The following is a 26,103-nucleotide window of genomic DNA, read 5'->3' on the forward strand; positions in this document are numbered from 1 at the left end:
TAACGACTATTGTCATAAGATTTACACCGAACACTCAATCACATCCACAAAAGGAGTGTCGTTGTCCTGCGCCCCGAGTGTGTCGTTGTCCTGCGCCCCGAGTGTGTCGTTGTCCTGCGCCCCGAGTGTGTCGTTGTCCTGCGCCCCGAGTGTGTCGTTGTCCTGCGCCCCGAGTGTGTCGTTGTCCTGCGCCCCGAGTGTGTCGTTGTCCTGCGCCCCGAGTGTGTCGTTGTCCTGCGCCCCGAGTGTGTCGTTGTCCTGCGCCCCGAGTGTGTCGTTGTCCTGCGCCCCGAGTGTGTCGTTGTCCTGCGCCCCGAGTGTGTCGTCGTCCTGCGCCCCGAGTGTGTCGTCGTCCTGCGCCCCGAGTGTGTCGTCGTCCTGCGCCCCGAGTGTGTCGTCGTCCTGCGCCCCGATGTGTCGTTGTCCTGCGCCTCAAGTGTCAGCGCGTCATTAGCATTTCAGTTTTTCCAGATATGAGCCTGTTCGCGGTTCTGACCCCACTACAGGGGTTCACACTGTTCTAGGCACTTTGGTATAAAATTATAACTTTTTTCATTTTTACGGGTTTTCTTCAGATAGAAAATCAGAATTTTAGCTGCAGTGGACGACCGCCGCTTCCACCGCCACTGCCGCCGCCGCCGGACAACACTGTGAGAAGTGACAGCGGGACCACCCTGAATGATCTTGTGCTGCCGCTGGAGAATATGTTTGAGGAGCCAATAAATCTTTCCCTTAAAAAATGTTTCCCGCCTGATTTGTCATCTGCACCCCGGAGAGACCCCATCCCCCCACAACCGGTTATCAAGGAGATAAAGAATGAAGCAGGTAACAAACTACGACGTTACTGACCCCCCCCCCCCCCCCCAGAGTCCCATCACGATCATAATAGAACTAACTGTACAATCACCCCTCCCTGATCTTCTCTAGTCACAGATAATCGCTTCCAGCAACGTTACCCTGAAGAGTTAAAGCAACAAGAAAACACGAGCAGGTAATAATAATAACACCCCAGGGTAACTCCGGAGAATTGTCACTGCCCAGAAGAGCCGAGGCCTCGATAACATGTAACCCGCAGTCGTACAGTGAAAAAAACATTGCGCTGCAGACACTGCTGGTTCAGAGCTGGTGATTTGTATTTTGGGAAGTGTCCAGGATAAGTAATGTAATGTATGTACACAGTGACTCCACCAGCAGAATAGTGAGTGCAGCTCTGGAGTATAATACAGGATGTAACTCAGGATCAGTACAGGATAAGTAATGTAATGTATGTACACAGTGACTCCACCAGCAGAATAGTGAGTGCAGCTCTGGAGTATAATACAGGATGTAACTCAGGATCAGTACAGGATAAGTAATATAATGTATGTACACAGTGACTCCACCAGCAGAATAGTGAGTGCAGCTCTGGAGTATAATACAGGATATAACTCAGGATCAGTACAGGATAAGTAATGTAATGTATGTACACAGTGACTCCACCAGCAGAATAGTGAGTGCAGCTCTGGAGTATAATACAGGATGTAACTCAGGAACAGTACAGGATAAGTAATGTAATGTATGTACACAGTGACTCCACCAGCAGAATAGTGAGTGCAGCTCTGGAGTATAATACAGGATATAACTCAGGATCAGTACAGGATAAGTAATGTAATGTATGTACACAGTGACTCCACCAGCAGAATAGTGAGTGCAGCTCTGGAGTATAATACAGGATATAACTCAGGATCAGTACAGGATAAGTAATGTATGTACACAGTGACTCCACCAGCAGAATAGTGAGTGCAGCTCTGGAGTATAATACAGGATATAACTCAGGATCAGTACAGGATAAGTAATGTAATGTATGTACACAGTGACTCCACCAGCAGAATAGCGAGTACAGCTCTGGAGTATAATACAGGATGTAACTCAGGATCAGTACAGGATAAGTAATGTAATGTATGTACACAGTGACTCCACCAGCAGAATAGCGAGTACAGCTCTGGAGTATAATACAGGATATAACTCAGGATCAGTACAGGATAAGTAATGTAATGTATGTACACAGTGACTCCACCAGCAGAATAGTGAGTGCAGCTCTGGAGTATAATACAGGATGTAACTCAGGATCAGTACAGGATAAGTAATGTAATGTATGTACACAGTGACTCCACCAGCAGAATAGTGAGTGCAGCTCTGGAGTATAATACAGGATGTAACTCAGGATCAGTACAGGATAAGTAATGTAATGTATGTACACAGTGACCACCAGCAGAATAGTGAGTGCAGCTCTGGAGTATAATACAGGATGTAACTCAGGATCAGTACAGGATAAGTAATGTATGTACACAGTGACTCCACCAGCAGAATAGTGAGTGCAGCTCTGGAGTATAATACAGGATGTAACTCAGGATCAGTACAGGATAAGTAATGTATGTACACAGTGACTCCACCAGCAGAATAGTGAGTGCAGCTCTGGAGTATAATATAGGATGTAACTCCGGATCAGTACAGGATAAGTAATGTAATGTATGTACACAGTGACTCCACCAGCAGAATAGTGAGTGCAGCTCTGGAGTATAATACAGGATGTAACTCAGGATCAGTACAGGATAAGTAATGTAATGTATGTACACAGTGACTCCACCAGCAGAATAGTGAGTGCAGCTCTGGAGTATAATACAGGATGTAACTCAGGATCAGTACAGGATAAGTAATGTAATGTATGTACACAATGACTCCACCAGCAGAATAGTGAGTGCAGCTCTGGAGTATAATACAGGATATAACTCAGGATCAGTACAGGATAAGTAATGTATGTACACAGTGACTCCACCAGCAGAATAGTGAGTGCAGCTCTGGAGTATAATACAGGATATAACTCAGGATCAGTACAGGATAAGTAATGTAATGTATGTACACAGTGACTTCACCAGCATAATAGTGAGTGCAGCTCTGGAGTATAATACAGGATGTAACTCAGGATCAGTACAGGATAAGTAATGTAATGTATGTACACAGTGACTCCACTAGCAGAATAGTGAGTGCAGCTCTGGAGTATAATACAGGATATAACTCAGGATCAGTACAGGATAAGTAATGTAATGTATGTACACAGTGACAACCAGCAGAATAGTGAGTGTAGCTCTGGAGTATAATACAGGATGTAACTCAGGATCAGTGCAGGATAAGTAATGTAATGTATGTACACAGTGACTCCGCCAGCAGAATAGTGAGTGCAGGTCTGGAGTATAATACAGGATGTAACTCCGGATCAGTACAGGATAAGTAATGTATGTACACAGTGACTCCACCAGCAGAATAGTGAGTGCAGCTCTGGAGTATAATACAGGATGTAACTCAGGATCAGTACGGGATAAGTAATGTAAGGTATGTACACAGTGACTCCACCAGCAGAATAGTGAGTGCAGCTCTGGAGTATAATACAGGATGTAACTCAGGATCAGTACAGGATAAGTAATGTATGTACACAGTGACTCCACCAGCAGAATAGTGAGTGCAGCTCTGGAGTATAATACAGGATGTAACTCAGGATCAGTACAGGATAAGTAATGTAATGTATGTACACAGTGACTCCACCAGCAGAATAGTGAGTGCAGCTCTAGAGTATAATACAGGATATAACTCAGGCTCAGTACAGGATAAGTAATGTAATGTATGTACACAGTGACTCCACCAGCAGAATAGTGAGTGCAGCTCTAGAGTATAATACAGGATATAACTCAGGCTCAGTACAGGATAAGTAATGTAATGTATGTACACAGTGACACCACCAGCAGAATAGTGAGTGCAGCTCTGGAGTATAATACAGGATATAACTCAGGATCAGTACAGGATAAGTAATGTAATGTATGTACACAGTGACTCCACCAGCAGAATAGTGAGTGCAGCTCTGGAGTATAATACAGGATGTAACTCAGGATCAGTACAGGATAAGTAATGTAATGTATGTACACAGTGACTCCACCAGCAGAATAGTGAGTGCAGCTCTGGAGTATAATACAGGATATAACTCAGGATCAGTACAGGATAAGTAATGTATGTACACAGTGACTCCACCAGCAGAATAGTGAGTGCAGCTCTGGAGTATAATACAGGATGTAACTCAGGATCAGTACAGGATAAGTAATGTAATGTATGTACACAGTGACTCCACCAGCAGAATAGTGAGTGCAGCTCTAGAGTATAATACAGGATATAACTCAGGCTCAGTACAGGATAAGTAATGTAATGTATGTACACAGTGACTCCACCAGCAGAATAGTGAGTGCAGCTCTAGAGTATAATACAGGATATAACTCAGGCTCAGTACAGGATAAGTAATGTAATGTATGTACACAGTGACACCACCAGCAGAATAGTGAGTGCAGCTCTGGAGTATAATACAGGATATAACTCAGGATCAGTACAGGATAAGTAATGTAATGTATGTACACAGTGACTCCACCAGCAGAATAGTGAGTGCAGCTCTGGAGTATAATACAGGATGTAACTCAGGATCAGTACAGGATAAGTAATGTAATGTATGTACACAGTGACTCCACCAGCAGAATAGTGAGTGCAGCTCTGGAGTATAATACAGGATATAACTCAGGCTCAGTACAGGATAAGTAATGTATGCACAAAGGCAAGAATAATGATGTGAAAATCTCACCACTTTTAGTATGCAGCTTGTTGTATCGCAGTTCTTATTTTCAAATGGACGGGAAGCTTCAGGCTTGCAGCAAGTTTAATCATTCCCACGAGTGTGTAACTCCAGCACTTGTTAGTAAAACATTATTCTGTTTTATTCCTGCATTATATTCATGTAACAAACATGAAAGTCCAGAAGAAAAGGAAGATTCCTTCCACTTACGCGTTTCCAACCCTTGTTTTGATGTGATGAACCTGTATTTATAATCCATGAATAAAACAGAACTTCTTACTACCAAGTGCTGGGGTTACGCGCTCTTGACATTGATTTACTAGGGCACTGGTTTATGTAGAGTAAAATTCCTTTCATCCGACATTAACAGAGACTGAGAGGTGCCGGATTTTCCAATATTCTGGATTATCGGACCGTCATAGTAAAGTCTATAAAACTTGTAAATGTAGAAAATCTACAGGAATACCGAGAGCGCAAACTAAACTGTTACCACAAGATCTGCTGCTCGTCCTCCTCGTCGCTTTAGGTTCCAGTAAAGAGAGAAATAATGTAACATATTTACTAAATACTGACACCTTCTTGTTTTTACTGACATGAATGTATTTTTACATAATATAGTTTTATTATAAATGTCGTTCGGCTGACAATGGCGTTCTGCAGCTTCTATGTACAGTTAATACATAGAAGCGGCAGGACTAAAAGCAACATTTTTAATAAAAGTATATACATTGAATTGTTTGTAGGCCAATATACATGCATGTCAGTAAAATAAATTTTGGCACTGTAGCTTTTAATTCTACGTGGAAACTGTTAAAGGGGGTTCAGAGGTGAAGATCCACTTTTACATTGTGCCTCCATCTCTTAAAAAAAACCTAGGATAGGGACTCCCAACATCTAGACAAAAAGTTCTTGTTACGGTACCTGCAATCTATAATCGGGTCCTAAAATCAGAGCGCCCCTTTAAGGCTGTACACTGTAGTGTAAATGATCCCACCAGGACAGTTTTACCTTCACATGGAAGGATTTTTAGTTGTAGAAATATCTGCATCGTGTGAACGCACCCCAAGGGCTCATTCAGACGAGCGTAAAACTCGTCTGTGCGCTGAAATCACGCGCTACACACCGACCTGTTGATTTCGATGGGGCCGTTCACACATGCAGGAGTTTTCACGCACCTACGCGCCCTTTGAATTCAATGGGTGCGTGAAAATCGCGCTCAGCACACAGAGGCACGAGTGTGCGGCGCGTGATCTGCGCATCGATTCCATTGAAAAATAAACTGATGCATAACGCAACGCACACGGACCAGATTTACGTGCGGATTTCACGCGTGTGAATCTGATACGCTCATGTGAATGTAGCCTTGGGCGTGAAAAACGCGCCTGAATCTGGTCCATCTGCGTTGCGAGTGGCATCCGTTTTTCACGCACTCGCAAAGCAAATCTATTTTTTTTTCAATCGAATTGATGCGCAAATCACGCACCGCACACGGATGTGCATTCATGTGCAGTGCAGGGTTTTCATGCCCCCATTGACTTCAATGGGCACGTAGGTGCGTCAAAAAATGCACTAATACAGGAGATGCTGTGAGTTTCATGCAGCGGAGTCTCGCACGTGTGTGAACGGCCCCATGCCCAGCACGCGGACGTTATTCCTGCTGGTCTGAATGAGCCCTAAGCCTTTATAAGGAGAGAGCTGGGATAAGCGTTTACAAGGAGAGTGCTGGGATAAGCGTCTATAAGGAGAGAGCTGGGATAAGCGTTTATAAGGAGAGAGCTGGGATAAGCGTTTATAAGGAGAGAGCTGGGATAAGCGTTTATAAGGAGAGAGCTGGGATAAGCGTCTATAAGGAGAGCGCTGGGATAAGCGTTTATAAGGAGAGAGCTGGGATAAGCGTTTACAAGGAGAGTGCTGGGATAAGCGTTTACAAGGAGAGTGCTGGGATAAGCGTCTATAAGGAGAGAGCTGGGATAAGCGTTTATAAGGAGAGAGCTGGGATAAGCGTTTATAAGGAGAGAGCTGGGATAAGCGTTTATAAGGAGAGAGCTGGGATAAGCGTCTATAAGGAGAGCGCTGGGATAAGCGTTTATAAGGAGAGAGCTGGGATAAACGTTTATAAGGAGAGCGCTGGGATAAGCGTTTATAAGGAGAGCGCTGGGATAAGCGTTTATAAGGAGAGCGCTGGGATAAGCGTTTATAAGGAGAGCGCTGGGATAAGCGTTTATAAGGAGAGAGCTGGGATAAGCGTTTATAAGGAGAGAGCTGGGATAAGCGTTTATAAGGAGAGAGCTGGGATAAGCGTTTATAAGGAGAGAGCTGGGATAAGCGTTTTATAAGGAGAGCGCTGGGATAAGCGTTTATAAGGAGAGAGCTGGGATAAGCGTTTATAAGGAGAGAGCTGGGATAAGCGTTTATAAGGAGAGAGCTGGGATAAGCGTTTATAAGGAGAGAGCTGGGATAAGCGTTTACAAGGAGAGTGCTGGGATAAGCGTCTATAAGGAGAGCGCTGGGATAAGCGTCTATAAGGAGAGCGCTGGGATAAGCGTCTATAAGGAGAGCGCTGGGATAAGCGTTTATAAGGAGAGAGCTGGGATAATCGTCTATAAGGAGAGCGCTGGGATAAACGTTTATAAGGAGAGCGCTGGGATAAACGTTTATAAGGAGAGCGCTGGGATAAACGTTTATAAGGAGAGCGCTGGGATAAGCGTTTATAAGGAGAGCGCTGGGATAAGCGTTTATAAGGAGAGCGCTGGGATAAGCGTTTATAAGGAGAGAGCTGGGATAAGCGTTTATAAGGAGAGAGCTGGGATAAGCGTCTATAAGGAGAGCGCTGGGATAAGCGTCTATAAGGAGAGCGCTGGGATAAGCGTCTATAAGGAGAGCGCTGGGATAAGCGTTTATAAGGAGAGAGCTGGGATAAGCGTTTATAAGGAGAGCGCTGGGATAAGCGTTTATAAGGAGAGCGCTGGGATAAACGTTTATAAGGAGAGCGCTGGGATAAACGTTTATAAGGAGAGCGCTGGGATAAACGTTTATAAGGAGAGCGCTGGGATAAACGTTTATAAGGAGAGCGCTGGGATAAGCGTTTATAAGGAGAGCGCTGGGATAAGCGTTTATAAGGAGAGCGCTGGGATAAGCGTTTATAAGGAGAGCGCTGGGATAAGCGTTTATAAGGAGAGCGCTGGGATAAGCGTTTATAAGGAGAGAGCTGGGATAAACGTTTATAAGGAGAGCGCTGGGATAAACGTTTATAAGGAGAGCGCTGGGATAAGCGTTTATAAGGAGAGCGCTGGGATAAGCGTTTATAAGGAGAGAGCTGGGATAAACGTTTATAAGGAGAGCGCTGGGATAAACGTTTATAAGGAGAGCGCTGGGATAAGCGTTTATAAGGAGAGAGCTGGGATAAACGTTTATAAGGAGAGCGCTGGGATAAACGTTTATAAGGAGAGCGCTGGGATAAACGTTTATAAGGAGAGCGCTGGGATAAACGTTTATAAGGAGAGCGCTGGGATAAGCGTTTATAAGGAGAGCGCTGGGATAAGCGTTTATAAGGAGAGCGCTGGGATAAACGTTTATAAGGAGAGCGCTGGGATAAACGTTTATAAGGAGAGAGCTGGGATAAGCGTTTACAAGGAGAGCGCTGGGATAAGCGTCGCCACTTTTTCTCTCTGCAAAGTGTAAGATGATCAGTCCTAGTTTCTGAGCTCCAGCTGCATTTCCAAGGCCAGAACTTCAAGGTAAAGCCCAGATTAGTGACCGGGGCAGCGCAGGAGTTTGGTTTGTTGTCGGAGCCCGAGGTAAACGGAGGTCATCACATTCAGGGTCAGAAAAACAAGCGCAATTCTTCCACACAAGTGTTTCTTAATGTAACAGAGCCGCGTTCGGAACGTGAATTGACAGGTGGCGACTTTCCCTGAGGGGCCAATAACTAATAGAAAATAAAAGCCGATGATTGTTGGTCAAGTGCCCGGAATCCTTTGGAAATCTTCCTGCACATCACCCGATCCGCTTCTTTCTAGAAGAACATTGGAGCGTAATTCCAGTTCTAATCGCCTAGTTGTCGTAGTGGGGGTACATACACTGTACCCCACTGATTACCCCTCCAGCCTCGACCTCTAGGTCCAGGAGAGGCTAAAAGGACCTGTCATATTCTGTTCATCTCCGATCCTGTAACCGTGCTTTAGAATTCACTTTGTAATATAAACCTTGTATCTATTTTGTGGTGTTTTCCAGTTCTTTGAACGCAGCCTGCAGTGTAAAGAATAGAGGTTTTTGTTCTGAATGCAGCCATGAAACCAGGGTCACGTACAAAATAGAACAGAAACAGTTTACAAATATATTCACAGACTTGACCTTGGACATAGCCATGAAAACCTCCATTCTTTACACTGCAGGCTGCGTTCAGGCAATAGATACAAGGATTATATTACAAAGTGACTTCCTTCTCCCTTGTTTACAAAACAACAAAGGTTTTTGAAACGTCCGTAACAATAATAGTAATGATTGCAAGTCCTTCATAATGGGATCAGGACCAGGACCTGCCCTGGGCCTACGCTCGGCGGACGTTTTATAAATCGTATGAAAAAATATTACGGTTTAATTTCAGGGCAGAACCAAAAGAAGCAAAGATTCCCTATGTCCGTCTGGAGCGCCTGAAGATCTGTCCGCCTCCGTCTGGAGAACTCCCGGTGTTTAAGGTGCAGCCGCAGAAGAAAGACGAGGACGGATCGCTGCACGTACTTATTAAATATGGCGCCCGATACAAAAGTATGTCGATAAAGGTAAGTCTGTCTGGACCGAGAGCGGGCAGGTCATTGTCTCTAACTGAAAGCACTGAGGAGTATTGAATACCACCTTCTATACTTCTGTCACACCCAGAGCTGCACTCACAATTCTGCTTGTTTTAACCTGAAATCTGTCAGCAGTGTGCATGCAGATACACATATGATCCAGCAGGGGGCAGCAATGAAATGTAATGTCCTGCAGCAGAATTGTAAGTGCTGTTCTGGATTGGACTGGAGTGTAAGACGTAATGTACCAGCAGAATAGTGAATGCAGCTCTGGATGGGACTGGAGTATAAGTCAATGTACATTAACAGCAGAATAGTGAATGCAACTCCGGATGGGACTGGAGTATAAGACATAATGTGCCAGCAGAATAGTGAATGCAGGTCCGGATGGGACTGGAGTATAAGACATAATGTACCAGCAGAATAGTGAATGCAGCTCCGGATGGGACTGGAGTATAAGACATAATGTACCAGCAGAATAGTGAATGCAGGTCCGGATGGGACTGGAGTATAAGACATAATGTACCAGCAGAATAGTGAATGCAGCTCCGGATGGGACTGGAGTATAAGACATAATGTACCAGCAGAATAGTGAATGCAGGTCCGGATGGGACTGGAGTATAAGACATAATGTACCAGCAGAATAGTGAATGCAGCTCCGGATGGGACTGGAGTATACGACATAATGTACCAGCAGAATAGTGAATGCAGCTCCGGATGGGACTGGAGTATAAGACATAATGTACCAGCAGAATAGTGAATGCAGCTCCGGATGGGACTGGAGTATAAGACATAATGTACCAGCAGAATAGTGAATGCAGCTCCGGATGGGACTGGAGTTGTCATGGAACTCAAGATCATTTCAAGATAAGTAAAGCCGTTTGATGTATAATAATTATTTTTGGCTGTTTCAGGTGAATCCGGACAGCTCGCACTCCTCGTCCCCTTCCACAGAGATTTCACCACCGTCCACAATTCCGTATGAAACCGACGCCTTACCGGAGGCCGCCGCTCACTCCGCGCAGGCACCGCCGCTGAGGCCGCATGTTTTTCCTCGGATAGAGTCTTACACGGGGGGATCTCAAGAGATCAGACACATCCTAGAGCCCGAGCCCCCCGCAGCTGAACACACCCAAGAATGTAAAATGAATACGGGACCGCAGAAAAAATCTGATGACCCCAATCACATTGAGAACGAGGATTTCTGTGCCGTGTGTCTGAATGGCGGCGAGATGCTCTGCTGCGACAACTGCCCGAAGGTTTATCACCTGTCCTGCCATGTGCCGGCGCTCCTCAGCTTCCCGGGGTACGACCTCCGATTCACGTGGTCCTATAGATTGTTATAAGCTGCCGTCCAGCACGGGGGGCACACAGATGTACGAATCCTAGAGGAGGTTTCTGGTTCTGCCACTTTCTAATGTACTTTGTTTCAATTCCTCAGCATTTTCCACATCTCTGCTTATTTTCAGTGAATGGGAACGTTCATGTTTTCTTTCAGAATCTGAAGACCCGTCTGACAGACACAGCTCCTCAGAGTATTACAGCACTTTCTTCTCCCTCTGTCAGCTCGACGTGGTCAGGACAGGTGTTCAGCCTCTGAATGAAAACCAGAGTGTTCTAATTCACTGACAGCAAGCAGAAATCTTGAACAGGATGAGGAATTGAAACACTAAGGCTGGATTCAGACAGGACTGTAATCTGCTTGGCAGTTTTGTAATGTAGAAAAGTCACAAATGCGCCGAAAGTTGCACAAAATGATGGTGACTTCAATGCATTTACGGGACTTCTTTAAAAAGTGGGTGGAGCTTAGCAAAAGGGGCGGGATTTACTCACACCCGGCAAATTTAAGTCCGATATTGTCCATTAGAAAGTGGCAGAACTTTTCGTTATCCAGCGATGAATCTTATTTACAGGGACGAGTGATTTATGTCCTCAGGGCGGTGGAGCGCTGGGCAGAAATCCATTGTCCCACATTTCATTGGTGCACATTACGCCAATATTAATAGACCTGCGCCATTGTGTTTGCCGCATACATCGAATTTTATGATTGTTAACCCACATTATAAGCAACTGAGCGACAAGTACAGAGACGATCTCTGCTGATCAGACACAATCCTGCACCAAGAATCTAACAATCCCACCATTTCTGACCTAGGGGGCGCTAGTTTCAGGCATTCAGTATTATTGTGATGTATTTCTTACAGCGGTGAATGGGTCTGTACATTGTGCCGAAATCTGAACAAGCCTGAAGTGGAATACGACTGTGACAATACCCGGTATAGCAGGGAAAATACCATTGAAGAGGGGATGTTACCCCACCTTGATGCAGTCGATGAGAAAGTGAGTGAAATGGGGGGATTCATTATAATCAAATTGAAGTTTTTTTTACAGGGACAGTGGGCTGCTAATTTATGATTTTGGGAATATCCTATAAGTGATATTTTTTTGATTGCTGGCGGTCCCACCGCTGATTCCTGCATAGATTGTGAGAACGAGGGTCCCGAACCCCCAGATCCTCCTCACTGCATACTTGAACTTGAATGGAGCGACGGTCGATCATGTGATGCCGCTCTATTTACTGTCTATAGGGATGATCGAAACAGCCGAGTACAGTGATTGGCTGTTTCCGTAATTCTCATAGACAGTGAATAGAGCGGCATCACATGATCGACCGTCGCTCCATTCAAGTTCAAGTATGCAGTGAGGAGGATCTGGGGGTTCGGGACCCTCGTTCTCATTTTGATCATTTTGGGAATATCCCTTGTATCTAATCCGATCATGTGTGATACTGTCTGCTGAGCCGCTGTATCTAATGCGATCATGTGTGATACTGTCTGCTGAGCCGTGTATCTAATCCTATCATGTGTGATACTGTCTGCTGAGCCGCTGTATCTAATCCTATCATGTGTGATACTACCTCCTGAGTGGTGTATCTGATCCTATGTGTGATACTGTCTGCTGAGCTGTGTATCTAAGCCTGTCATGTGTGATACTACCTCCTGAGTGGTGTATCTGATCCGATCATGTGTGATACTATCTGCTGAGCCGTGTATCTAATCTGATCGTGTGTGATACTGTCTGCTGAGCTGTGTATCTAATCCTATCATGTGTGATACTGTCTGCTGAGCTGGTGTATCTAATCTGATCGTGTGTGATACTGTCTGCTGAGCTGTGTATCTAAGCCTGTCATGTGTGAGATCTAGTCTCTGAGATCCGGGGTGCATTGTACAGCGGTGGAGTATTATAACGTGCGGTGGTTTCCCTCTCCAGAAGTGCGAGAAGATGGTGTTGTGTCTCTACTGTAACAGCCTCAGCGTCCCCTTCCAGGAACCCGTCAGCCCACTCGTAAGTATCCGTCTATTATACGTTATTATATATTATACACCATGGAGACATCGCTGCAACATAAGTGACCGCGCTGCTGGAGATGGCCAGATCTCATGTCATTACCTGCAGACTATCACCTCTGCAGACTATCACCTCTGCAGACTATCACCTCTGCAGACTATCACCTCTGCAGACTATCCTACACCTAGAACACAGCTCTCCTGCAGATTATTACGCCTGCAGACTATCATCCACCTAGAACACCGCTCTCCTGAAGATTATTACACCTGCAGACTATCATCCACATAGATCACAGCTCTCCTGCAGATTATTACACCTGCAGACTATCATCCACATAGATCGCAGCTCTTCTGCAGATTATTACACCTGCAGACTATCATCCACATAGATCACAGCTCTGCTTCAGACTATCATCCACATAGACCACAGCTCTCCTGCAGACTATCATCCACATAGACCACAGCTCTCCTGCAGACTATCATCCACATAGACCACAGCTCTCCTGCAGACTATCATCCACATAGACCACAGCTCTCCTGCAGACTATCATCCACATAGACCACAGCTCTCCTGCAGACTATCATCCACATAGACCACAGCTCTCCTGCAGACTATCATCCACATAGACCACAGCTCTCCTGCAGACTATCATCCACATAGACCACAGCTCTCCTGCAGACTATCATCCACATAGATCACAGCTCTCCTGCAGACTATCATCCACATAGATCACAGCTCTCCTGCAGACTATCATCCACATAGACCACAGCTCTCCTGCAGACTATCATCCACATAGATCACAGCTCTCCTGCAGACTATCATCCACATAGATCACAGCTCTGCTGCAGATTATTACACCTGCAGACTATCATCCTCATAGATCACAGCTCTCCTGCAGACTATCATCCACATAGACCACAGCTCTCCTGCAGACTATCATCCACATAGACCACAGCTCTCCTGCAGACTATCATCCACATAGACCACAGCTCTCCTGCAGACTATCATCCACATAGATCACAGCTCTCCTGCAGACTATCATCCACATAGATCACAGCTCTCCTGCAGACTATCATCCACATAGATCACAGCTCTGCTGCAGATTATTACACCTGCAGACTATCATCCTCATAGATCACAGCTCTCCTGCAGACTATCATCCACATAGACCACAGCTCTCCTGCAGACTATCATCCACATAGACCACAGCTCTCCTGCAGACTATCATCCACATAGATCACAGCTCTCCTGCAGACTATCATCCACATAGATCACAGCTCTCCTGCAGACTATCATCCACATAGATCACAGCTCTGCTGCAGACTATCATCCACATAGACCACAGCTCTCCTGCAGACTATCATCCACATAGACCACAGCTCTCCTGCAGACTATCATCCACATAGATCACAGCTCTGCTGCAGACTATCATCCACATAGACCACAGCTCTCCTGCAGACTATCATCCACATAGATCACAGCTCTCCTGCAGACTATCATCCACATAGATCACAGCTCTGCTGCAGATTATTACACCTGCAGACTATCATCCTCATAGATCACAGCTCTGCTGCAGATTATTACATCTGCAGACTATCATCCTCATAGATCACAGCTCTCCTGCAGACTATCATCCACATAGATCACAGCTCTCCTGCAGACTATCATCCACATAGAAAGCAGCTGTGGCCACTCAGGTTTGGAGACATTTCCCCTGTACAGTCCGGACCATACAATGTGAACACTGCTCCTGTGCGCCGCCCTGACACCCGGAGGAGTCCCTAGAAGTGCAGGAGAACCGAGAACTTTAGTCTTCAGGACTTATTCAGACGAACGTTGGCAAACTCGGACGTCAAAAACTGCCATTTTTCACCTCCGCGTGTCCCCCATGCGCGTCCCGTTTTACGGATCCCCAGACTTGAGTCTATGGAGGGATCGGTCAAAACGGAAGATAATAAGACCTGTTCTGTTTATCAACGGCCCCTTCACACGGTGAGTTGAAACAACGGCCCCATTGAAATCCATGCGTCCGTGTGAATAAGGCCTATGGGGTGTTTTCCGCAGTGACCGCTGCTGACAGGGCGACCCCCCCCCCCAGCTATTCTTTATAATGGCCGGCAGGTGATGATACATTTCCCTGGTTATAGTCGCTAATCATTGAGGGTCTCTGAATCCGGAACCACAGCTTTAGGTCTCATTCACACGGACGTCACACAAACCTGTATAATTCAATGTGGCCGTTGTTTCAACTGGGCGTGTGAAGGGTCCGTGAGAAGATCGGACATGTCCTATTGTTTCACGGTTCACGCCTCCCTCCACAGATTAGTGTATGGGGGATGCGTGATATTGCGCCCTGCAGCGCAGAACACGGATGCACCGCGGATGTGAAAAACTGCAGTTTTCATATTTGAGATGCGCAGCGCTCGTGTGAATCCGGCCTTATTCTGAGGAGTTGTCCTCAAAGGAAGATCCCTTGAAGGCTGAGCGCTCCTTCTCGGCACGGAATATCAGCACTAGAATCCTTACACCTAGCTGCTGGTTGTCTTCTTATCATGAGGACCCTCCACTGTCACCCCGCTCCCGTACCACCCTCGCTCCCGTACCACCCTCGCTCCCGTACCACCCTCGCTCCCGTACCACCCTCGCTCCCGTACCACCCTCGCTCCCGTACCACCCTCGCTCCCGTACCACCCTCGCTCCCGTACCACCCTCGCTCCCGTACCACCCCCGCTCCCGTACCACCCCCGCTCCCGTACCACCCGCACCCGTATCACCCGCTCCCGTACCACCCCCGCTCCCGTACCACCCGCACCCGTATCACCCTCGCTCCCGTATCACCCGCACCCGTATCACCCGCTCCCGTACCACCCCCGCTCCCGTACCACCCGCACCCGTATCACCCTCGCTCCCGTATCACCCGCTCCCGTACCACCCCCGCTCCCGGCTCCCGTACCACCCTCGCTCCCGTACCACCCTCGCTCCCGTACCACCCTCGCTCCCGTACCACCCCCGCTCCCGTACCACCCCCGCTCCCGTACCACCCCCGCTCCCGTACCACCCTCGCTCCCGTATCATCCGCTCCCGTATCATCCGCTCCTGTATCACCCGCTCCTGACGTGTCGTCTCTTTGGCAGTGGTGACGGTCCTGGGAACCTTAAGATCAGACGCTCCGTCATTCTCCCCCCACTGCAGAATTGGTGTCAATCATTTCTGTCCTACACTGCGGCTTATGTGAACTCTGCTACGTTTATACAGTGCTGCTTTATTCCTCTGTGCTGCTTAGCAGGATCATGTAAGAACTGTTGCTATGGGAGACTCATTTGATTAGCACCACTGTTGTATATGTGACTCCCAGTATTCTGTCTTCCTACCTCCCCCTTTACAATAGCGCCCCCTCCCAGAGCTCACAACACCTGCATTAACATTTAGTTACCACATTATCGTATGGATTCTTATATCGTTGATTAAACTAATTGGTGTGTTTGTTATATGCACGTTTTTTAATGAAGGCACGTCACTATTACCAGATTATAAAGAGGCCAATGGACCTGTCAATCATTCGAAAGAAGCTTCAGAAGCGGAATATCCCTCATTACTCCGCCCCCGAGGAGCTGGTGTCTGACATGCGGCTCATGTTCTGGAACTGCGGCAAGTTTAATTATGTAAGTGACCAATATAGTAGACGACACGTTATCACTATAGCAACCAGCAGGGAGACCATCCCACAAGCCCTGCCAAATGTGCACGTGTCCTCAATAAGCTGCTGCCAGGCCTCCGCTGTCCTCCTCCTCTTCCCTTCCAGACTCCCCCCCGCTGTCCTCCTCCCTTCCAGACCCCCCCCCCGCTGTCCTCCTCCCTTCCAGACCCCCCCCCGCTGTCCTCCTCCCTTCCAGACCCCCCCCCCCGCTGTCCTCCTCCCTTCCAGACCCCCCCGCTGTCCTCCTCCCTTCCAGACCCTCGCTGTCCTCCGCCTCTTCCCTTCCAGACCCTCGCTGTCCTCCTCCGGCCTCTTCCCTTCCAGACCTTCGCTGTCCTCCTCCCTTCCAGACCCCCGCTGTCCTCTTCCCTTCCAGACCCCCGCTGTCCTCTTCCCTTCCAGACCCCCGCTGTCCTCCTCCCTTCCAAACCCCCCCCCGCTGTCGTCCTCCCTTCCAGACCCCCCCCCCCGCTGTCCTTCTCCCTTCCAGACCCCCCGCTGTCCTCCTCCTTTCCAGACCCCCCGCTGTCCTCCTCCTTTCCAGACCCCCCGCTGTCCTCCTCCCTTCCAGATCCCCCGCTGTCCTCCTCCCTTCCAGACCCCCCGCTGTCCCCCTCCTTTCCAGATCCCCCGCTGTCGTCCTCCTTTCCAGACCCCCCGCTGTCCTCCTCCCATCCAGACCCCCCCGCTGTCCTCCTCCCTTCCAGACCCCCGCTGTCCTCGACTTCTGCTTGTTGGGGGAGGGGAGGGACACCCCCATGCACATTAGATGATTGGTCGGTCCTGCTGAAATCCGTCTTTCATGTATTGTGTATGGGCACCGACCGTTTGATCACAGAACTTCATATACAGCCATTCAGGGGTGATTTGGATATTGGCACAAAGGAGCCGCCATTTCTAGTTTCCACCTTCTCGGCCGGGGGTGTTTGCTCAGACTGTATAAATATTGGATCAGGCTTTCATCATTGGCGCGGCCTTTGCCAGTTTAACTAATATGAGGTTAATGAATGCAGTTTCTGCGGTGACACAATGGCTGCTGAATATTTGGGCCGGGGCCACTTTATTTCATTGTGTGATACAAACCTGGCGGCCGGCTCGTGGGTATACGATACCAGACGGTGAAATATGAGGCGAGGAGCAGGAGCGATGATGAATGGCGCTTGGTAATGGGAGAGCTCCATGTACTCACATTATAGATCTGTCCCCGGTGGCGTGTGTGTGTATATACATAATCTCACACGTCGTACTGTCCGGGACATCACGCCGACCGCGCATCTTCCTGTAACAGATCACCGCCATAGGGGCAAGCGTTTGTGTCGTCATATCCTGAGAGCCATAACTATTCTATCTTTCCGTAGACGGAGCGGTGGGAGGGCTTGTTTTTTGTAGGACGAGCTGTCGTTTTTATCGGTACCATTTTAAAGGACTTTTTGATTTATTTATTTTTTATTCCATTTTTGGGAGGCAAGTGCCCAAAGACCAAAAAACAGCAATTGTGATTGATTTTTTTTATGGCCTCCACTGTGCGGAATAGATAACGCGTTGGTTTGCGGGTCGTTATGGTTGTGGCGATACCAATTGTGTAGATTTTTATTTACATTTTTTTGCATAATGAAGCATTTTTTATGGGATTTTTTTTTATGCATTTTGTTTTTTTGTTTAAACATTTAATTTAACTTTTTGTCCCACTAAGGTACTAGACTATATTTAATTGGTTGATCGCTGATAGAATGCGCTGCAATACTTGTGTAGTATTATGTCTGTCCGTGTACCGCTGACTGGCATCCTACTAACAGGAGGGCAAAGATGGCCGATGTAGGGACTTCATTAGGCCTCCGACTGCCTTGGAAACCCATTGCATCATGAGTGCGTCGATAGGGTAAGAGGAATCCCCCCTCCCCCGGTCTAACCGCTTAGATCTTGTGGTAAACAATGACCATGGCATCTAAGGGGTTAAATGGCTGGGATCAGAGTTCTCTCCGATCCCAGTCGTTGCAGCGGAGTATCCTCTGTAACATAGCGCTCCTGCGCCCGCACGGTACATTCATGGCTTGGTGTTAACCACCTAGCGCTAGTGCTGTATTGCACGGCGGATTGCGACAAGAGGTTTATATACAGCGAGACATCGTAAAATTGCATCAAAATAGTCTATAGTGGTGATCGTCTCGAAGAATAAGCTGGTGTATGTGGTGTCTGGTGGAATTGAAAATCTGTCACCGGAACCTGGTCTGGATATGAAGGGGGGGGGTCTTATCACAGGCGTCTCGTTATAGATTTATGGCCACTTTATTTGGTTTCCTCCCACAATCCCATTCATACCAGGAATTATTTTTCATGTCCCTTATTCCCGCAGGAGGACTCGGAGGTCGCTGAGGCGGGAAGGAACCTGGAGCTGTGTTTTGAGGACATGTTGAAAGAGACTTATCCCGGCCGAGCGTTCCCCTTTCCGCAAGACGATGACTCCGAGACAGAGGAGATCGGGGCGGATGACTGCCCCATGAATCTGAAAACCTTCCATTGGCCGCAATATGGACAAGACTGTGTGCAGCCCAAGAGGAGGAGACGTCACCCCGTGAGCCAGAAGACCAGAGACTTCAACCTCTGCTAGATGACCCGGAGCCGTGACCCGCAGTCACACTGGCATCGGCCTACGCACATGGACGACGGGCACTGGAGACGCGGAGCGGGAAGACGACTCCGCGGCCATGAGAGACGTCTCCACCTTATACAGAAGCGACGGACTGAATAACGATGGAGTTTCCTTTTAGAATCATTTTTACTTCTATGCAAAAAAACGGTGACAGGAGGAAGTGTCCTTTACATTTCTTACGGATGATGAAGCATAAAGTGCCTTAAAGGGACCTGACATTAGGTTTAGTGTAGGCAGGAACAGAAGAGGGTCCAGCGGACTAATATCCCTGGACCTGATGACCGGTTCCCATGAAATAAGACGGAACTTTATCCCAAGTGACTATTAAAGGGACACTAACCTGCAGTCTATCATTTCTCAATTTGTTGTGTAGGTGAATATAATCTATTGTTCCCTGTTATCAGCCATTACAGGCTGGCTGGGGAGACGCTGACTGTAATGTTCTTCAATGAAGTGCAGACACCTCCCCTCCCCCACGTCGTGTGACTGATATCAGCCTCTTATAACGCCGCTGCTGATCTTGTATAGGCTGTGATTTTAGGGTTAGTGGCCCTTTAAATACATTAGGTGAAGTAAAGTTGGTCCTAAACATAATTCTCTTTATTAACCTTTTTAATGTCGGTAAAGATTTCCTTGGTGATCGGAGTCTCTAGAATCTTCTGTATGATGGCAAGTCTTAGCAGACGTCCGATAATGATTGCAAAGCGACAATAAAACCGCAATAATTAAAAATCTGCCTCTGTCTGTTCATAAAAAAAGTCTAATACTAAAATCCAGTCTGCAAATGTTCAATGAATATATATATAAACCATACACAATATACACATACAATATACACATACACTAATATACACATACAATATACACATATACCATACACTAATACACATATACATCATACACAAATACACACACACACAATATACACATACACAATATACACATACACTAATACACACACAATATACATATATACCATACACTAATACATGCACAGTGGAGTCCAGAGTACCCGGCGTGTGCAGCCCGGACAGCAGTAGACGGGCGGGGAGTGATCAATAAGGTGCTGGTCGGTGGACTCCGGAATCTGCCGCCCCCGGCTCGTGTTCTTCCAGCAATGGCTGCCGGGGGGTTTTTCTCTGATGTTTCTCGCCTGACGCGCCGACGTCCATCCGTTCCATGAAGCAGAAAACGTGACTCATCGGAGAAGACGACCCTTCACCAATCATCGGGGGTCCCATTCCGATACGGCCGCGCAAATTGAAGCCTTTTTTTCCGCTGCACCTTTGTTACATAGGAGCAGTGACCTCCGTCGGCTCCGGAGCCCCATACGCAGTCGGTTCGCTGTTGTATTAGATGCGCGTCTGGTCGCCGCCTGGTTGATTTTCACTGTGAGCTGCTCCATGTAAGTGTCATTCGCCCCTCGCACACCTTCATAGCCGACGTTCTCCTCTCACATTAATGGCGCATGGTGCTCCGCAGATTCCACGTCGGTTATTCCCAATGGTGCTATTTGCCCACTCACGATACACTGTCACCACAGCAGCACGCAAACCGTTACATAGTTATATAGTTAGTAAGGCTGAAATAAGCCACATGTCCATCAAGTTCAACCAAGGGACGGGAAAAGGGACGGGAAAGGGAAGGGAAACATTTCTACACACAGGAGCGAATACTTTTTTGTTCTAGGAAATTATCTAACCCTTTTCTGCAGCATCTCCTGTCCCTGCTGTGACGGCTCCTGCGGTGTCTACTGTCCCTGCTGTGACGGCTCCTGCGGTGTCTCCTGTCCCTGCTGTGACGGCTCCTGCGGTGTCTCCTGTCCCTGCTGTGACGGCTCCTGCGGTGTCTCCTGTCCCTGCTGTGACGGCTCCTGCGGTGTCTACTGTCCCTGCTGTGACGGCTCCTGTGGTGTCTCCTGTCCCTGCTGTGACGGCTCCTGCGGTGTCTACTGTCCCTGCTGTGACGGCTCCTGCGGTGTCTACTGTCCCTGCTGTGACGGCTCCTGCGGTGTCTACTGTCCCTGCTGTGACGGCTCCTGCGGTGACTATTCCATAAATTCACCGTTCTCACAGTAAAGAAGACGTCGCCTCTGCAGCTTGAACCTTTCTTTCTCCAGACGGAGGGAGTGCCCCCTTGTTTTTTGAGGGGGTTTTACATGGAACAGGATTTCACCATATTTTTGTATGTGCCATTAATATATTTATATAAGTTAATCATGTCCCCCTTAGTCGTATTTTTCAAGGCTAAATAGGTTTAATTCTTTTAATCTTTCCTCATAACTTAGATTCCCCGCGCCCCTTATTAGCTTCGTTGCTCTTCTTTGTATTTTTCATCCTTTCTATGAACTGGAGCCCAGAACTGAACTGCATATTCTAGATGAGGCCTCACTAATGCTTTGTAAAGTGGTAATATTACATCCCTGTCCCGCCAGTCCAGGCCTCTATAATACACGACAATATTTTGCTGGCTTTAGAAGCAGCTGATTGACATTGTGCTGTTATTTAGTTTATGATTTACAAGTACACCCAGATCCTTCTCAACAAGTGACTCCCCCAGTGTAGCGCCCCCTAGGACATATGATGCTTGCAGGTTGTTCATACCCAGATGCATAACTTTACATTTATCTACATTAAACTTAATTTGCCACCTGGACGCCCAAACACTCAGTTTGTTTAAATCCACTTGCAATTCACTTGCGGCCCCTTTGTCTAGGCTTCTCCTCACCTCTCATATAATCATTATATCCACGGCGGCCCCTCTGTCTAGGCTTCTCCTCACCCCTCATATAAACACTGTATCCACAGCGGCCCCTCTGTCTAGACTTCTCCTCACCTCTCATATAATCATTATATCCACGGCGGCCCCTCTGTCTAGGCTTCTCCTCACCCCTCATATAAACACTATATCCACAGCGGCCCCTCTGTCTAGGCTTCTCCTCACCTCTCATATAAACACTATATCCACAGCGGCCCCTCTGTCTAGGCTTCTCCTCACCTCTCATATAAACACTATATCCACAGCGGCCCCTCTGTCTAGGCTTCTGCTCACCTCTTCATAAAAAACAGATCAGGTTAGTTTGACAACTTCTGTCCTTAGTAAAACCGTGCTGGCCGTCACTTACAATACTATTTTTTGTCACATAATCCTGTATATAGTCCCTCAATAGCCCCTCAAACATTTTCCCCACGATGGATGTTAAGCTTACTGGCCTATAATTACCCGGGGAAGACCTAGAGCCCTTTTTGAAAATAGGCACCACATTTGCCCTGCGCCAGTCCCTTGGCACTATACCAGTCACTAGAGATTCTCTGAATATTATGAAAAGGGGGACAGAAATAACTGAACTAAGCTCTTTAAGAACTCTAGGGTGTAACCCATCTGGTCCCGGAGCCTTGTGCACATTTATTTAATTTAATTTAGCTTGCACCATATCTACATTCATCCAATTCATTATATCAACTGATATATTAACAGCACTGGCACCGGCTACATCAATTACTCAGCACTGTCACCTTCTACATCAGCTCCTCAGCACTGGCACCGGCTACATCAGCTGCTCCTTCTTCTGTTGTATATACAGAGCTGAATCCCCTGTGGCCAACTCCCCATTAGGCTGGATTCACACGAGCATGGCGTTTTTGCGCGCGCAAAAACCACTTACAAGCTCCGTGTGGCAGCAGCATATCATGCGCGGCTGTGTGCTTTTCGCGCAGCCGCCATCATTATGACACTCCATTTGGATGTTTGTAAACAGAAAAGCACGTGGTGCTTTTCTGTTTACATTCATCCTTTTGACAGCTGTTGCGCGAATCACGCGCGTCCCACGGAATTGCTTCCGTGCAGCATGGGTGCGTGACTCGCGCAAAACGCTGAAAGAACGGACATGTCGTAACTTTTTTTCAGCGGACTCACGCTGAGTAAAAATCACGCACATGTCCGCACGGCCCCATAGACTAATATAGGTCCGTGCGACGCGCGTGAAAAGCACGCGCGTTGCACGGACGTAATTCCCGTTCGTCTGAATAAAGCCTTACCACTATCTAGGGGTCCTACATGTTCAGACCTGGGCTTTTTTGCATTTATATACTTGAAGAATTTTTTGGGATTTGTTTTACTATCCTTGGCCACCTGCCTTTCATTTTGTATTTTTGCTGATTTTATTACATTTTTACAGATTTTATTAAGCTCTTTATATTTTACAAAGGCTACAGCTGTACCCTCAGATTTGTATTTTTTAAATGCCCTTTTTTTGTCATGTATTGCCCCTTTCACAGAAGGTGTAAGCCATGTGGGGTTTAATTTGAGTCGTTTATACTTATTACCTGTAGGAATAAATTTTGCACTATAATAACCCAAAGTAGATTTGAAAATCTCCCATTTATCATTTGTCCCATTATATGACATTAGTTTTTCCTAGTCTATATCCTGAATTGCCGCCTCATCCTGGGGAAATTGGCTTTCTTAAAATTAAATGTTTTTGCCCTCCCAGCCTGCGTTTGTTTTTTACAGTATAGGTAAAATATTACTATATTGTGATCACTGTTAGGCTAAGTTCACACAGAGTTTTTTTGACGCGCAAACCGCGCCAAAAAGCTTGTCAAAAACGGCCCGAAAATGCCTCCCGTCGATTTCAATGGGAGGCGGGGGAGGTTTTCTCCTGCGAGCGGTAAAACCGGCTCGCGGGAGAAAGAAGCGACATGCCCTATCTTCGGGCGTTTCCGCCTCTGACCTCCCATTGACTTCAATGGGAGGCAGAGAAAGCGTATTTCGCTGCGTTTTATGCCCGCAACGCCCAATGGCCGCGGGCGAAAAACGCAGCGAAAATCGGCGTGCAGGGAGAGGAAGATCTGCCTCAAACTTCCAAACGGAATTTTGAGGCAGAAATTCTGCCTGCAAAATACTCCGTGTGAACATAGCCTTAGGCTATGTTCACACGGGGTATTTTGCCGAGTTTTTTGACGCGGAAACCGCGTCGCAAAACTCGGCAAAAACGGCCCGAGAACGCCTCCCATTGATTTCAATGGGAGGCGTCGGCGTCTTTTTCCCGCGAGCAGTAAAACTGCCTCGCGGGAAAAAGAAGCGTCATGCCCTATCTTCGGGCGCTTCCGCCTCTGACCTCCCATTGACTTCAATGGGAGGCAGGAGAAAGGGTTTTTCTCGCTGTTTTATGCCCGCGGCGCTCAATGGCCGCGGGCGAAAAACGGCGCAATAATCGCCGCGAAAATCGGCGTGCAGGGAGAGGAATATCTGCCTCAAAGTTCCAAACTGAATTTTGAGGCAGATATTCCTCCCCCAAAATACTCCGTGTGAACATAGCCTTACCAAGGTTTTCATGAACATTGACATTCCCAACAAGATCTGCATTATTAGAAATGACCAGATCCAACAGAGCTTCACCTCTAGTCGGGTCTTCCACAAACTGGCCCATAAAATTTCCCTGCAACAGGTTGAGGAAATGTCTCCCCTTTGCAGTTGAAGCCGAACCATGACGCCAATTAATATCCCTGTAATTAAAATCTCCCATTATCACTACAGTACCCGCCTGTGCAGCCCGCTCCATCTGTTTATATAGCTGAACTTCCATCTCCTCAGTTATATTGGGGGGTCTATAGATTACACCAAAAGTAATTTTTTCAGTGTTTACCTCCCTTTGTATTTCCACCCACAAGGTTTCAACCTCCTCACAGTCTTCACCCACAATTGTCTTTTTCAAACTCGCCTTCATATCACTTCTCACATAGACATACACCACCACCTCCATATCATTTCTCACATACAGACATACACCACCTTCATATTACTTCTCACATACAGACATACACCACCGCCTTCATATTATTTCTCACATACAGACATACACCACCGCCTTCATATCACTTCTCACATACAGACATACACCACCGCCTTCATATCACTTCTCACATACAGACATACACACCACCTTCATATCACTTCTCACATACAGACATACACCACCGCCTTCATATCACTTCTCACATACAGACATACACCACCGCCTTCATATCACTTCTCACATACAGACATACACCACCGCCTTCATATCACTTCTCACATACAGACATACACCACCGCCTTCATATCACTTCTCATATGCATACAGACATACACCACCGCCTTCATATCACTTCTCATATGCATACAGACATACACCACCGCCTTCATATCACTTCTCACATACAGACATACACCACCGCCTTCATATCACTTCTCATACAGACATACATCACCTTCATATCACTTCTCACATACAGACATACACCACCACCTTCATATCACTTCTCACATACAGACATACACCACCGCTTTCATATCACTTCTCACATACAGACATACATCACCACCTTCATATCACTTCTCACATACAGACATACACCACCGCCTTCATATCACTTCTCACATACATACATCACCACCTTCATATCACTTCTCACATACAGACATATACCACCGCCTTCATATCACTTCTCACATACAGACATACACCACCACCTTCATATCACTTCTCACATACAGACATACACCACCGCCTTCATATCACTTCTCACATACAGACATACACCACCACCTTCATATCACTTCTAACATACAAACATCACCACCTTCATATCACTTCTCACATAGAGATACATCACCTTCATATCACTTCTCACATATAGACATACATCACCTTCATATCACTTCTCACATATAGACATACATCACCTTCATATCACTTCTCACATACAGACATACACCACCACCTTCATATCACTTGTCACATACAGACATACCCCACCGCCTTCCCTATTCGCCCTGTCTTTCCGAAACAGTGTAAAACCCTGTGGATTTACAGCCCAGTCATGTGAAGAGTCCGGCCATGTTTCAGCAACACCAACTATATCTATATGTTCCTCCAGTACCAAGGCCTCCAGCTCCCCCATTTTGCTTGCTAGACTTCTGGCATTTGTGA

General features: G+C 46.9%; 1 protein-coding gene across 3 annotated transcripts in view; it reads left to right on the forward strand.

The window, feature by feature from the left end:
• Positions 1 to 19,845, forward strand: part of TRIM66 (tripartite motif containing 66) — a 62,664-nt gene extending 42,819 nt beyond the window's left edge. For 2 of the 3 annotated variants that reach the window (XM_075838184.1, XM_075838185.1), the window contains exons 12-19: positions 576 to 825; positions 928 to 991; positions 9,252 to 9,426; positions 10,350 to 10,741; positions 11,640 to 11,775; positions 12,706 to 12,780; positions 16,293 to 16,445; positions 18,834 to 19,845. In XM_075838184.1, the coding sequence (XP_075694299.1) occupies positions 576 to 825; positions 928 to 991; positions 9,252 to 9,426; positions 10,350 to 10,741; positions 11,640 to 11,775; positions 12,706 to 12,780; positions 16,293 to 16,445; positions 18,834 to 19,088 (1,500 nt within the window). In that variant the 3' untranslated portion in view covers positions 19,089 to 19,845. The remainder of the gene's footprint in view (positions 1 to 575; positions 826 to 927; positions 992 to 9,251; positions 9,427 to 10,349; positions 10,742 to 11,639; positions 11,776 to 12,705; positions 12,781 to 16,292; positions 16,446 to 18,833) is intronic. The other variant, XM_075838186.1, reaches the window with a different exon arrangement.
• The last annotated feature ends 6,258 nt before the right edge of the window (positions 19,846 to 26,103 follow it).

The sequence above is a fragment of the Rhinoderma darwinii genome, chromosome 9 (genome assembly GCF_050947455.1).
Source record: "Rhinoderma darwinii isolate aRhiDar2 chromosome 9, aRhiDar2.hap1, whole genome shotgun sequence".
NCBI lineage: Eukaryota > Metazoa > Chordata > Amphibia > Anura > Rhinodermatidae > Rhinoderma > Rhinoderma darwinii.